The sequence below is a fragment of the Gekko japonicus genome, unplaced genomic scaffold, assembly GCF_001447785.1.
Source record: "Gekko japonicus isolate JY-2015 unplaced genomic scaffold, Gekko_japonicus_V1.1 scaffold1264, whole genome shotgun sequence".
Classification (NCBI taxonomy): Eukaryota; Metazoa; Chordata; class Lepidosauria; order Squamata; family Gekkonidae; genus Gekko; species Gekko japonicus.
The window spans coordinates 392,869-409,100 of NW_015162519.1; the positions used below are offsets into that span (position 1 = coordinate 392,869).

Sequence of the window (16,232 nt, forward strand, 5' to 3'; positions counted from 1 at the left end):
TCACTGTGGCTTTTGGCAGTGAACAAAAAGTAGGGGGTGAAATGGCTACGAAGCATTTCATCCCCTGCTCTCTGCTGGATGTAACTTTTGTTCAGTATGGTGAGAACCGAAGTAGATTGTAAAAAGCTCCAAAAGGCTCTCTGCAGGCTGGGTGAGTGGGTGACAATGAAACAAATGTCATTCATTGTGAGAATTGTAAAGTATTGCACATTGGGGCAAAGACCCTAATATACACTGCTGGGGTCTAAACTGGAGGTCATTGATTAGGGAAAAGATCATGGCACCGGAGAGGATAACTTGATGAAAATGTCACCACAGTGCGTAATAATGGTGTATAAAATTATGCATAACATGAAGAAAGTTGTTAGAGAGATAGCGCGTTTTCTTTTTCTCACAGATGCTCAGAGAATTTGATGGACAGGTTATTCAGGACATTCTTTACTTAAAGAATGAAAGGTTTGTCGAATTTGTTGCCACAGGATGTGGTGACAGCTGCTAGTTTCATTGGTCCATCAGCTACTAGACATTGATGACTGAAGGGAACCTTTACATCCAGAGGCAGTAGACTCCAAAACCCCGTCTTTAGGAGAGATTTAGCCCTCTGTTTGTTGGCCTTCCAGGGCAACTGGTTGGCCAGTGTGTGAAACAAGACACTGGACTAGATGGACCACTGGTCTGACACAGCAGGGCTGTTTTTGCATTCTTATGGGACATTTCCAGGCATCTGTGATGCTCTGATATAAATTGGACAGGTTTAATATTTAAATATTTGTGTCTCTCCGCCACTTATATGATATGCACATGGAGATCCAGTGCTTCTTTTCCTTTTTTAAGAAAAGAACTCTCCCAAATCCTTCACAGTATCTGTTTTCTTTCTCCTCCTTCCTTTTCAGTGCTTACTTTCCCTGAGCTGCTTTTATGATATGCTCATGGAGATTTGGTGCTTCTTTTCCTAACAAATCAATGAACAAAAAAAAAGGAGCTAGAATTACAGGGCTCTTTTTGTAGAAAAAGCCCAGCAGGAACTCATTAGCATAATAGGCCACACCCAACAACAGGAACTCATTAGCACATTGGGCCACACCCGTGACAGCACAGCTCATTAGCACATTAGGCCACACCCCCATGTTACCAGAACTGTGGTTATCCAGCCACACCCACCTTTTGCTTCTTATTCTGTTTACCTTGTTTGTTGTCAAAACCCAGAGCTTTTTTGTAGCAGGAACTCCTTTGCATGTTAGGCCACACACCCCTAATGTAGCCAATCTTAATGAGTTTCTGCTGTTGGGTGTGGCCTATTATGCTAATGAGTTCCTGCTGGGCCTGGCCAACTTGGGAGCCAGCCAGAACTCCGTCCCTGTGTGTTCCTGCCCAAAAATAGCCCTGGATCTACAGGAACCCCAAAGAAGGGGCAGCAGATTATGATTAGTACAAGATTATCCTCAAAGTGGGATTATACTCAAAGTTGTAGGACAAGGCTGAACTAACCTGGAGGAAGATTCAGGAGGGCAGCCATGGAACTGTGTTTGCACACAAAAGCTCATACCTTGAATAAAACTTTGTTAGTCTTAAAGGTGCCACTGGACTCAAACTTCATTAACCTGGAGGAAGTTCAAGAAGAGGGCTAAGTTGATGACAGTAGCAGCTCTCCCATGGGTGGAAGCCCGTTCCTGGAATCAGTGTGCCATCCTAATTTCTCAATCAAGGATCTCATGTGCGAGCTATGTCTATTCTGAGTGGATTGCAAACTGCCCGTTGGAGTGCCGTAGAATGAGTGTGTAAGAGATTGATATGACGATATGATTTTGGTTGATAGACAAGGGGTCTGCTCAGTAGACTGTAGGGTTGTAGCTCAGTAGTACAGCACATGATTTGTGCTCAGAAGGTCCCCAATTCAATATCTGCCAAGTCTGGTTAAAGGGATCACAGATAGCAGGATTGGGAAAGTCCATGAAAAGCTACTGCTAGCCAGAGCAGCAAGAACCAGCATGGTGTTGTGGTTAGTGTGTCAGACCAGGATCTGGGGGATCCAAGTTTGAGTCCCCACTCTGCCATGGGAACACTCTGGGTGACTTTGGGCTACTCTCCCCGCTCTCCCTCTTTCCCTCCCGGCTCTCTCTCAGCTTACACTATTTTACAGGGTAGTTGTTCTGAGAATAAAATGGAGGAGGGGGGCAACGTTGCAAACTGCCTTGGTTCCCCATTGAGGAGCAAAGTGAGGTATAAACAAATGAGCACGGAGGCTTTTGCCACTATATTGACCAATAATCTGATTTCATAGAAGGTGGCTTTCTGTCTTCATGACACATTCCTGAAACTTTGACTCTTGGCAATTTTTTTATTTTATTTTATTTTTTGGTAAGCCAGCCTAATGCGAGACCATCCCTTAATGCACACATCAGGCAGCAATTAAAAGGCCAAGTTCCAATCTCTTATGACTGAAACGATCCTGGTTTTTCTCTTTGTCAGCCCGGAACGACTTTGGAGATTCTTAACCTCAAGAGGTGTGATGAGAAATGGCTTTGGGGAACAACACGCAGCGCAGTTACTCCATCATTCCATGCTTCATTTTTGTCGAGGTGAGTCCTACTTTTGGCCTTCCACTTTGGAGAAGCGGTACTAATTTCAGGGACCTAAATTAGACCAGAAGAGAAAACAAGGCAGAGAAACGAGCAGTGCTTAGGCTGCAATCCTCAGCAAGCTAACTTTAATGTAAATCCTGGTGAACGAGTCAGATTTCAATCTGTGTGTACGCTGAAGGAACCAGGCAGCAAGTCCGTACCGGTCATGCTAGAGTAGCATTGACTTAATTTGACAAGACTTCGAAAAGAGTTCTGAGTTTGTAAAAAGTGTTACATTTTTGTTTCTAGTGTTATAGTATTATTGTTTCTGTAAATTGCTTAAAAATAATCCTTGGCCACAATTTGAGTTTAAGTCTGAGTCTGTATGGTATAGAAGGAGGCTCTGCTGTCATATTTATCTGTCTTTGATGGTCTACAAGAGCGGTGGTCCTCAACCCATGGGCTGGGTGCTTCAGGTGGTTTGTGGTTCCCCAGTTGCTGCTGATCAGCTCCTACAGAGCTGCTAATATCGTTTTGCTGCCTTTTGGAAGGACCTGCTGTTAGTGCAGATGTATGCAAGCCGAAAGGAGCAGCATGGCAGCAGGATGAGGCCACACGGTAGCGGAGAGGATTTCTCCATGGCTCTAAACTTTTGGCTTCAGGGCCAGCATCAGCATACCCAAAGGTGGGGCAGGGCAGCTGCCAGGGCCCAAGGCTTCTGGTAGGGCTCATGGCCACAGGACCTCCACACACCCACACCCACTTTTCTCCCCTGCCATCCACCCCTGCACCCTTTCCTCCTCTGCTTGCAAAAACTCCCCCAGTGCCACCTGCGCTCCTAGCTGAACATATTGCCCAGTGCACCAGGGAAGGCATACAGGTGGTGCACAGTGGTAGCAGTGTTTCTAGCAGCCATGGAGTTGTAGTTCCCGTTGTAAGCATTGCCTTGTGCTGTCAGGGAAAGGTGGGAGGGCTTGCAAGTAGGGGGGGGTAGCGGGTCAAGGGGCAGGAAATGGGGGGGTCAGGAAGGGAAGTGCAAGCAGGGAGCCTGAAGTGGACAGAGGGGGGGGGCAGGAATTCTCTGTCCAGAGTCCCCCAAATCCTGGAACCAACCCTGTTTGGCTTGTTCCTCACTACAGTACACTTCATGTTGCTCTGCTTATGTTTCCCTGCTGTCTGGCTTTTTTGCCTGCTGTTTGCTCTTCTGGCCTTGACACCAGTGAGATCATAACTCTGGTTTCCTTTCTGTGTGTCCCATGTCTATGATGCCATGTGCTTGCAGTTCAGTGGGTCCCATGCTGTCACCTAGGGGCTAAATGTGGGTCCATGGGTCCTCTCGAACAGTGTACAAGAGGACATACATTAACTGAAGAACACACAACCATAAAAGCTGTCTTGCTGCAAAAGCAAACTACCTTTCTCTTCCCCTAATTGTTTACAACAGCCAAAGTTCAGTTTTTAACTCTTCCCCCACGGGACCCAGTGCAAAAACGCACATCATTCCTTCCATTGGCGGAGTAAGGGAAGAGATGTTTACCTTCCTCTGTTGTCAAGCTGGCTCAGTTCAAATGTTATACACCTGATCCTTCATTAAACGTGTTGTTCATAGTATTTGGAATTTTCCTAGTGTGACCCTAGCTTGGCAGTTTATATGTGTGCATAGCATAGACTCAAAGCACCCAAGAAGAAGTTGGGCCCCTTTAGACGTATTATGCAGCCACTGCTATCAATCTACCATAATCCAGACTAATGCAACGTGCCACAAGCACAAAACAATAACTAGAGACATGTGTAGAGCCAGTGACTCTGCAGTCTATTTAAGGGGGGTGGGGCCAGGACACTAGAAGCCCTCCAACGGAGGTCCTGCCTGCCGAGGAGAGAACACAACCTTTCCTTTGGGTTTCTGGAGGAACTTTTTCTCAAGGTCTGCTAAAGTATTAGAATTGAGTCAGCTGAACTGCAAAAGAAGTCTGGGCTGTTTTCCAAGTACAGATAAGTTTACTTCCTTATCTACATTGTTTAACTAACAAGTGAGAAGCTAATGTCGGCGTCTGGGAGCTTCTAAAGCTTGCTGCTTGCAACTGTAGCTGGATTATTCATGATTCTCAACACCGTCTATAACAACAGAATCTCTGGATGACAATTTTATTTTATTTCTTTATGACATTATTTATGACATTACTGAATAAAGAAGTTCTCCTTTAAAGTAGTAGTTGAGAACCGGGTGCAGCAACCAGGTGCAGCAAATAATTAGCACTGGAACGGTGAAACCGTAGCGCAGCAATCACTTGCACAGGCCTGCAAAGGTCCACAAAAGTTTTCATTTGGAAAGCAAATATTGGGATTAGGATTTGATATGGGAAAGAAACGCTCCTATCCCTTTGAGAAGGAATGTGACATCCCAGTGAGCAAACAAACAAGATTGGAGGACTATTTTGACCCTAATAGATTTGCCTGCCTTGCTCACCAGGAGGAGGACACCATCCTTTCTTTGGAACAGTCTCTGATTTTAAACAATAGCACTCATGATCACCAATCTCCATCTCCAGTATGCCAGCCTAGCAAACCTGAGGATTTGTCTTTATTAGCAACCCAAACAAACTTAATAGCCAAGTCGCTACAGCTAATTTACGAGAAGCTTGACAAGATAACAGCTTACTTTTTAAGGTCTGGAATGAATGACTCTCCCTTAAAGGAACTTTCTAATCAACAAAAGAACCTGAGAAGCCAAAGGGAATATGACTGTGTGAGAGTCCTAAACTCGAATTCAAATCCTAGAACTCCTGTACCTGCAGCCGATAAGAAGACTGAGAGTGCTTCTCTTATCTACGAACCAAAATGTGTGGTTGCCAACATTTTTCCCTATCAAGGGAGATATATTAACTGGTCCACTAGATGGTATGCTAGGAAACATCTAGCATTTTTCCTCAAAACTAGACCATCCTCTATTGATCTTATCAAGGTTGAACGAATCCCTGGTCCATTACGTTTTGAACGCTTTTTATTGATATTTCACTCTAGTAATATTCCTACCTGTCTGTTAGCACACTGTTCTGAATATGCTAGGTTTGGGATTAATTTTCAAAGATATTTTAAGGATCACTCTGTTCATCAATTAGTTGTTCCGACTTTATGTCCACTGAAAATGAATTTAGATAATGCTAAGATTAAACAGAAGGAGATCAGCAGAACAAAAATGCAAGATTCACTAGACCCATCAATGCTTATTGATCTCTCTTCTCCTATAAAATTGCCCCCTGAAGTGAGAATTCAAAACTCACATCCTTTAATGCTAAATCCAAGTGTTGAACCCATGGAAGTGATAAATACAATACCGATTGAAATAAATGATGATGTGGAACAAAGGCTTTTGGCCTCTTTTGGAGCTTTACCCCCAGATGACCAAGATAATCTATTAAGTCAGCTTCAAACTCTGTTGGCTTCCCTCAGAGAAATTAAATTAAGCTCCAAACATTCAATGGAACCTTCCCACGGTGGTGATGTTCCTTCTGTAAAAAATGATGAGGTTCTGGTAATCCCAAATGTTCCACCACGAAATTCTAATGTTATTCTTCCTAAAATAGATGATGTGATCTCGATAATCTCAGATGCTCCACCTTGTGATATTAATATCGCTTCCTCTGAAATAAATGAGGTGAGTTTGGATAACTCAAATCTCCTGCCACAAACCAATAAGCATATTCCCTTAGAGCCAGTAATTATAGTGAATGGAGGTGCGGAGAAGAAATCTGAAGCTCTATACTCAAAGAAACTCCCGCTTGAGGCTACCCCGAATTGACAACCATCAAATGCTCATATTAAAATATTATCATGGAATATCACAGGATGGAGCTGTAGAATGAAAGATCCTGCTGTTAAAACCTATATATCAAATTTTCATATCATTATGGTTCAGGAAACTTGGGTCAAAGAGAGCATTTGTCTACCTGGTTTTGTTGTTTTTGAAGTGAATGCTCAACCTAGCCTACATAAAGGTCGCCCAAAGGCCGGGTTAACCTGTTTAATTTCCTCAACGCTTAACTGTCTTAGCGTATCTCAGATAGCTGCTAATCAGTATATATTGGCATCATGGTTGCAATTTTCAACTTATTCTTTGATAATCATTACAATTTACTTTCCCCCTTTATCTGTTCAGAGAGAAATTGAATCTCTCTGGAAGAATCTGAGAGAACTCCTTGATATGATCATGCAACAATATCCTAGTGCTTCAATATTGCTTGCGGGAGATTTTAATGCTCGAATGGGCCAAAATGATGATGCCCTGATAGCAACTGAGGAAGAAAGATCTCTGGTTGACTTTTCCTATCCTTATTTATATCAAAGGAGATCGAGGGACTGTAAGGTTAATTGGGCAGGTAAACAGCTCTTCAGCCTCATGATGTGCTATGGTCTTGTGGTTTTAAATGGACTTAAGAATCTAGACCCCATAGGCGATTTTACCTGTGTAACACACAAGGGCGTTAGTGTAATTGATTATATATTGGTATCAACAAACTTGCTGCCTAGAATTTGCAACTTCAAGGTGGCCGATTATATGGGAGGCGATCATTTGCCCCTTCAGCTAACTATTTCAATCACTCCTGATTGTCTGTTACCACCTAGGCTTGCATTTGACCTGCAACAAGGAGGAAACTCTTTGAGACCAATAAGATGGTCTCCAAATTTGATTCCTACTGCAATGAACATTATGCACTCTAATAATTCTAAACTTCTAACTGAGGAACTCCTGAAACACGATCATATTTCAAGGAAGATAGAAATATTAACCAATATTTTAGATCTTTTTATGCCAATTTGTTCTAAATTAGCTACTGTTAATAGGGCTGACAGGAAAAATACCTGGTTTGATAAAGAGTGCAGAGATCATATGAGAAGAATTAGGTCTAAACACCGTGTATTTAAACGTACAAACTCCCAGGCTCATCTAATGGATCTTATATCATTAAAAAGAGAATTTAAGTCCCTAGTAAAATATAAAAAATGGTCAGCCACATGCCAAGAGTGGAAGGTTCTAATTACAGCCATAAACAATAATGAATCTCAAACATTCTGGGAGTTGATTAACAGGGGTCTTTCTGGAGTAGATAGAATTCCAGCGTGTATTGCCCCCGGAATTTGGGAAAGATATTTCACCTCTATTTTTGCTGTGACCCCTGGCTTTGAGTTCCAAGGGGATCAGATTGAACCGCCTCAAACCAACTTCTGGCCTCCAGTTTCATCTGAGACTGTGAGTCTTTTAATCATGCAAATGCGTTCAGGCAAAGCTCCAGGCCCAGATTTAATTCCAGCAGATCTCCTAAAAGTAAACCCCACCTGGTGGAGTAGATTTCTAGCCCCTCTTTTTACTCAAATCAATGAATCTGGCATTATTCCTCAATCATGGAAGCATGCAGTGATAGTTCCAATACATAAGAAAGGCCCAAAAACAGTTCCTACTAACTATAGGCCTATAAGCCTGCTTTCAGTAATAGGCAAAGTGTATGCAGCTTTTTTAAATCATAAACTGCTGGACTGGATAAAAACAGAATCTATAATTTACCCTGAGCAAGCGGGATTTAGAAATGGAGTCTCAGCCTTAGATCATTGCGTGGTACTGTATCATCTTGCCGATAAATACTCTTCTTATTCAAAGGGTTCCCTTTATGCAGCATTTATGGATCTCAGGGCAGCATTTGATTCAGTCCCCAGATGCCGCCTCTGGGCCAAATTGTCCAAAACATCTCTAGACAAGAGACTTCTTTGGCTGATTTACAAACTGTACGAGAATCCTACTGCACAAATTCGTTGCGGAGTAGATGGGCAACTTACAAATACCATTCATCTCTCTAAAGGTGTTAAGCAAGGATGCTTATTAGCCCCCACGCTTTTTAATCTTTATATAAATGATGTAGTCCCATATATCAAAAAAACAATCTGTCACGCACCCATACTAGCGGGACAGGAAGTTCCTATACTACTTTATGCAGATGATGCAGTGCTGCTATCCAGATCAGAAGTTGGCTTGCGTAAGCTAGTGAATGCTTTTACTGATTACTGTATCCAAGAGGGGCTGATGATCAATTATGAGAAATCAAAAATAATGGTTTTTTCTAACAAACCTTGTTTAAAACAAAGATCATGGAAGGTTAAGGGTGGGGAGATAGAACAAGTGTCTCATTTCAAATATCTGGGGATAGTGTTCAGCTCCAGTTGCCGCTGGAAACATCATATAAGAGCAGCAACTGAAATCGCTAAATTAAATTCTAATGCCCTCCTTAAATTCTATTATTCAAGAGGCGGCCAGTATGTCCCAATGGCCATTGCAGCTTTTAATGCGAAAGTTACTTCACAATTTTTATATGGGGCTGCGATCTGGATTAAAGAAATTTCGGAATTATCAGATCAGATCCTTCTCCAGTTCCTGCGTAAAATTGCAGGAGTCCCTAAATGTGTCGCAGGGACGGCACTTAGAGAAGAATTCGCACAATGCTCCTTTGAGTCAAGAGCCTGGAAGGCAGCCTTTAAATTGAGACTGAAAGTTCTTTATATGACACCTAATGCTCAAGGAGGTCTTCTTTATCTTTTAAAAGGGGATAATTATAAATGTACGTGGGCAAAACATATAGATAACAAGCTGGAGTGGATTGGTCTCGCCCCTACGGGGCTTAATAATTTAAATTATCAAGAAGCGCTAAATTTGATGAGATTGAGGGTGACAAACATTGACCGACTCAGCACTTCAATTCGTGCTAGGCGAGTATGCTCCAACTCTGCCTTAGGGATTGTTCCACCTAAGAAAACTCCCTCATATATGAGCTTCCTTACATCCCCCAGATCTAGATATGTCTTCACGCTTGCAAGGTTGAATGTTTTTCCAACTGTAGAGCTAAGTGGCCGTTTTGCTAAAATACAGTACTCAAATAGATTGTGTAATTGTGGATCAGGTGCAATAGAGACCTTAGATCATCTTATGTTATTTTGCCACCAATGGATTGACCCCAGATCCTGCTGGATTACTCCTATTTTACAAAGATATCACCTCCCTATGGAACCCTGGGTGATAACCATACTATTAGCTGATGAGGACCCTGAAACGACTCGCTTGGTGGCAAAATATCTTTCAATAGTGCTATCTTTAAAGCGGCTTTGAAATGTTATGAGTACCTTTTGTATACAATTTTAAAATTTTAAAACTAATTTCCATAATATCATGGGATTTTATAGAATTCATCGAAGTTTATAAAATGTGGTCTGATGTTACTGATTGAGAGCATGTTTACTAGCTTTTATTGTAAAGGCGTTCTGTCTAAATTTCTTGTAATTTTATGTAATGCATTTTATACTTGTTGTTTGCATGTTTGGCTTAAGACCTCGGGTCAATGAAGCTAATAAATGAAATGGAAAATGGTTTATATAAACTGAAATTTACTTTTCTAAATGTTTATGTGGCTTTCTGTTAGCCTAATGCAAGTAAATGGCTAAGTACTCAAAATCCAACACAGAAAAGACCTCCAGGGCAATAACAACTAGGTAGGCTGGACCCATTCCTTAAGTAGGTAAGGCTGCAATCCTACAAACACTTTCTTGGGAATAGCCGCCACTGAATAAAATGGGACTAGTGAGACCTGCTTAAGATGGCTCTCTTGGCCTGAATTCAATCCCTGATCGAGGGCTTAACCAGATAATACACAGGAATTCCATGGCAGAATCTCCCAGTGGAAGTCACTAATTATTCCCAAGGGGTGGAATATCAACTCCCTTGGACCATTTTAGATCAGGTAACGAGTGCCGGGGGGGTGGGGGTGGGTGCTTAAAATCCCTCATCCACTTTCACCACAGTACCAAGTATGCATCAGGGCCCCACACATAGGCTTGCCAGGTTGCCTGTTCCGGCAGATGACCTCTCATCTCTGCTGGCTCTTACCCACTTGGCATCCTCTCACAGCAGGAGAAAACGAGGCAGATGACATCATGGATATAGCCACACCAGTTCCACCTCTACAACACTCTAGGAAGTTCAGCAGTCTCTACGGTTTTTAACATAGTGATTTACAGGGCTCTTTTTGTAAAAAAAGCCCAGCAGGAACTCATTAGCATAATAGGCCACACCCAACAGCAGAAACTCATTAGCATATTAGGCCACACCCCTGACAGCACAGCTCATTAGCACATTAGGCCCCATGTTACCAGAAGTGTGGTTATCTAGCCACACCCACCTTTTACTTGTTATTCTGTTTACTTTGTTTATTGTCAAAACCCAGGGCTTTTTTTGTAGCAGGAACTCCTTTGCATGTCAGGCCACACACCCCTAATGTAGCCAATCCTAATGAGTTTCTGCTGTTGGGTGTGGCCTATTATGCTAATGAGTTCCTGCTGGGCGTGGCCAACTTGGGAGCCAGCCGGATCTCCGTTCCTGTGCGTTCCTGCCCCAAAATAGCCCTGGTGATTGAGGGGATTCCTAGTGTGTCTTGCAGTGTGGTTTCATCACTTCTGGGTCTTCCAAAAGTGACATCATCATGTCGCATCCTCCTCCTACTTCCCCAGCCCAACTCCAGAAGCTCTCAGGATTGCCAGGCACTAGGCGGATCGGGCCCCGGGGGGAAACCCCACCTCGACGTTCACGTCACGCAGAAGTGACGTGACGCCGCCGGGCATGCTGGGGGTGGGGCCACGGTCATCCGAGGCAAAACTCTATGTTTTTCCCTCGGATGGTTGTGCCCCCGCCTCCAGCGTGCCCGGTGGCATCACGTCACTTCCACACCAGCTGCCCTCCAGCCGCCAGTGGGGAGTCCCCCGCTCCGGCGAAATTTTGACTTGGCAACCCTACCAGGCACAGGTCTGGCAACCTTACCCACAAACCTTCTAAGTAACGTTTTTTAAAAAAATTCTGGGGACTGCTGACATGGAATTCCCAGCATATCCTCTGGTTAGACCCTTAGAGGAAGTTTTATGCAGATGCTTCACATGGAATCCCTACGTTTGAACAGATTTGTGCGTGTAAAGCTGCCTTGTCCCCAGTCAGACCACTGATCCATCTAGCTCCAGATAGTCTGTTGTGATTATGGAGTGCCCTGCATTTAATGAGTTGAGGGCTAATTCAGTCACCCCTTTACTTAAAAATAAGGAATTGCTAAATGTGTGAGCCCAGGTGTCATGGCGTCTGTCAGATACAAATGATCACATGTCACCCTCCCCATGGCAAAATTCATAGGTGCAGTAGTCAAATATAAGATAAATAATACTGAGTATAGGGTTGCCAAGTTGATCTTCGCCGGGAGCGGGGGGGGGGGTCCTGGCTGGGGTAAGTGACGTAACGACGCTAGGCACGCTGGGGGCGGGGCCACGGCGATACGACGCGCACGTCAGGGAGGAGTTCCCCTCGGGGCCCGATCCGGCGGATCCGGGGAACAGGCCTCTGGGACTTGGGAAGCCTAACTGAGTAAGGTATTTTAAAATAATGTTTGGCTCTAACTTCTGCTTAAGGCAGTAGCCATATGAGCAGTACTAAGTGGGTAGGTAGATAGGTCGATGACAGATAGACAGCCAGACAGTCTACTGTGACTGGCAGCATTTCTCCAGAGCACAGGGCAGAGAAGGTTCTCCCCTGACCCCGATCCCTATTTGGATCGTTTAACTGGAGGAGCATGGCCTGATCAGGCCATCCCGACTCCGTGCTGGTTTTTTTCTCCCGTCCTCGGTATGTGCATCATCGCATACTCTATAGGGAGCCCTCAGTGAGGAGATGCGATTCATCGATTCCTCGTTGAAGTGCATCGGAAACAAATGGCAAAAAAACAACAACCCCACACCTGACTCACCCGCAGTTGTGTCTGATCACACAGTGGTGGGTTGTGCTTCCAAGGACTGTGTGATCGCGCAACTCCGGGTGTAATGTATTAAGAAGCTGCCATGAATACGTTAAGATGTAATGTGAAACATCTCATAGGGAAGCAATGTTAAGCTTCGTCTTGAACAGGGATTGAAGTCCAAGACTAAGGCAACCAATCAGGTTCAAATGTATATAAGCAGGAAAGGCTCTGATTGGTCCCTTATGCGCTCAACCTGATAGGTTGATAACTGTATAGTAGGAGTGGCTACATTAGCCCGGAATGTTTAAATACCGAGCAGCTGCAATGGAATAGCTGTTCGGGCTATCAGAAGAGTTGTACCGTGTTAGAGAAGTGATCGTCGAGCTGAATAAACCTGAGTTTTGCTGAAATCACTCTCTGACTATTTTGTTAAGCATCGGACTTAACAGCGGGTCAAATTCATCTGGAGGAAATAGCCTCGCTCCCCCCCCCTGCACGCGCTTTATCTCACATGTGTGACCGCCCCCGAGGGCTGCAATCCTAGGAACACTTTTTTGCAATTATGCCCCTTTGAATGAAATGGGACTTACTTCTGAGTAGACCTCTTTAGGAGTGCTCCGAAGATTGTCCTGCTCTAGTCTGCCCCACTTCAGGTGGCCAGTGGACAGGCTCCTTCATACAAGAAATGGCATTTCAGAGAGAAAGGTTCTAGCCTTAACTTTTCCCTGATCTTCCAGGTTTCTATGAGCAGGGAACATCTTTTCAGGTACAAGTGATTTTCCACCAGCAGTCTGGTACAATTAAGAAGCATGTTTAACTTCTCAATCCACTGTTTATGCAAACCAGGCCTTAGTCTCCAATGAAACCAGGGGATTACTTTTTTTGTTTGGTAAATCTAGGGTACAGGCAGAGTTGAAAATCAATGTATCATCTCTTCATCCAATCAATATTTTTTTAAAGAGAGAGAGAAACACCAGGCCTCAGAAGTAAGATGCTTTAATTTATAGCCAGACACAACTATCTCTGAAGGGTTTTTTTTTTTAGTACTCTAATGTGTGAATGATGAGTCTGTCTAGAAGGGCTGGTGAGAGAGAGTTATAAATTGGTCTTTCGGTAGGCAAGGCTGACATGAACATAAAAATAAATCTCGTGGCAGGGCGGTAGGGAAGGAGGGAGAGGTGAATGTTGTTCATTGTTCCAAACTTGCTTCCTCAGCCTTCCACATCCTGACACTAACAGTAGTATTCAAGGCTGGTGTAGAAAGTGGAATGAGAATTGTGAAAGTTTTTTTGAACGCTGATGATGACTATTACGCTTGTTTATACTATTTTCCAAATCTTTTTTTTTACTAAATCTTATGAGAGTTACATCCAGTAACTAATATAATGTACATAAGCTCAGTTCCGTCATTATACCGGTATTACATCCTATTAATAACATTCTGGAGTACATTCTGCAAGGCCTTGGAACTCCCTTCTAGGAGGTCTGCTTAAGCTGGTGGTATACCAGAATGCTTTCTGCTGTAGCATGGTTCAAATGAAAGATGGGATACCTTTCTTAGGAGTTTTGTAGGAGAAGGTGCTAATGTTCACTTCTACTGACTTGGCTACCATGAGTGAGAGACAGCTTTGATGTATGGCAGGGCTCGGTATGGATGTAGAGTATGGGAACCAGCATGGAGATAGGAATAGTAAAGCAGTGGTTTCCAGCTTGATTTAAGCCATCCATACCTGTCTGCTTGATCTGCCTGCTGGTCAGGGTGGCTCTGCTCCCAGAATTTTTAAAAAGTGGCACAGGATGATGGATGGAGCCAGCCATGCTTGGTGGCACATACTGCAAATTAGGGGTGCCATTGGTTTGCTTCTGGTGAGCAAATCCCTGCTGAAGCACCCTGTTCCACACCGGTGCTGAAATGAGCAGCAGGGGAAAATAAGGGGGGGAGTGGATATCATCCACGTAGACCAGAAGTGACATTGACAACACTCTAGGAGCATCAGTGACATCGCTTTTCCTTTTCCCCATGCCCCACCCCCAAAATCTCCCCGGGGGAACCAAGGATGGACCTGCCAACCCTAACTGTACACCTGGGCATTTTTGTGATTGTTGTTTCTCAGATGGTATCTATAGCATATTTGAAGTTTTTTTAAAAAAAAAATCTTCAGCAAGGTGTCAAAAAAAAAAAGATTTTCATACAAATTTCAAGGATGACAAACCCTCCCACTTCTTTTAACAACCCAACCATTGCGTGCATTCTGTGACAAGTTCGGAAAATGGCATTAAGCAAATGCATTTGTGATCGCTCTGTGATCAGGAAACTGGCACCGCTCCATCGTGGGGGCAATTGGGAGGCAGGTAAACTCAGAAGCCTTCCTGGCATCAGCAAATTATGCAAAAATGAACCCAAAGGACCCTGACTGGAGCCCTTTTCATATGTGACATCTAAACCGGGTCTTGCATTGTCTTTCAAATGAAACAGCTGTGCTGACCTCCAGATAGCTCTCGCCCACTTTCTGTAACTCAGTAACACAGCACTGAAATAGCTCATTTCAGACTGAAATGCATTTGAGTGTAACTTGTGAAGGCTGCCTTACACCACCAAAGTCAGTGTCCCTCTCTTTTTATACAGATTCTTTCTCATCTTGGTATTGTTACCTATTTCCATTCTGCTTCCTGAGTGGTGCTAATTTAGGAGGCGGGTTAATATAAGCGCGGTCTTTGCTTTGATGGAAAGGGGTGACGGACTGCATCAGTACCGATCAGTTTTACAGTAAATGTCCCTTTGCTGGTCATTGTCAGGATAACTGCTACATTAACTGGCAATTTCATTGCAGCTGCAAATTGAGTCACAGTTCACCTTGTATGCCACAGGAATGTTCTTAATTTAAGAGAGCAGTTAAAAGCAGCAGACATCGGCTATGAAAAATAGACATTGCTAGGAAATCGTCCGCCAAATGGTGGGAACATAGGCAGAAATGTGGGCATAACAATGGACCGGGTGGGTGGGTCAGAGCCAGGGCCACTTCTCCTTCCCTGTTCTCAGCTGGTTTTGATTACCTTTGGCATCTCCTTATGGCCAGTTTGCCATCTGAAGACTGGAAGTTGAAATCTTGCAAATAGGGCAAAAGACTAGAGGACTAGATTGGTCCTCTAGCTTTTGTCATCATCAGAACCTTTAACTCTGTGCTGTGAAAGCCTTTTCATTACTGCCATGCTGAAGGAGACGCAAGGCCACACAGTATGTAGCCTTCCTGCACCCCAGTGTCCAGCTCTTGGTAGTATTTCTTGTCTGTGATGGTAAAGTGCTGAGGAGGAGGTGGTCATCTTCAGCATCTGGAACATTATGTTTATAGGATGAGGTCCATTTTGAAAAGAGAGGTAGTCCTATTCAAAAAGATATGCAACTATCCAAAGACTTTTCCATATGTTGCAGCCATGCATACCAGGAGCCAACCACACAACATGGGAGCCCTCGCAACCTACAGTCCTCCCAATAGGTGGGACTAGGGTTGCCAGCTCTGCGTTGGGAAATACCTGGAGATTTTGGGGGTGGAGTCTGAGGAGGGCAGGGCTTGGGGAGGGGAGGGACTTCAGTATGATATAAGGCCATCGAACCCACCTTCCCAAGCAACCATTTTCTCCAAGGGAACTGATCTCTGTCACCTGGAGCTCAGTGGGAAATCTCCAGCCACCGCCTGCAGGTTGGCAACCCTGAGTGGGATTGCCATGTTGTATGAACAAAGATGCATGATCAACTTTGGTTCTTGTGAAGTAAACACTGGATTTTTCAGGATTTGCATTCAAGTCTATTGAGGCTGTATGCACATGGTGAATAACAGTGCCCCAGTTCATCGTACTGGGAAGA

The 16,232-nt window shown here is 43.9% G+C and overlaps 1 protein-coding gene across 1 annotated transcript in view; it reads left to right on the forward strand.

Annotated features, from left to right (window-relative positions):
• The first annotated feature begins 2,516 nt into the window (after positions 1-2,516).
• Positions 2,517-16,232, forward strand: part of PLPPR1 (phospholipid phosphatase related 1) — a 76,563-nt gene continuing 62,847 nt past the window's right edge. Inside the window, exon 1 of the mRNA XM_015406213.1 lies at positions 2,517-2,579. Coding sequence (XP_015261699.1) covers positions 2,517-2,579 — 63 coding nt within the window. The remainder of the gene's footprint in view (positions 2,580-16,232) is intronic.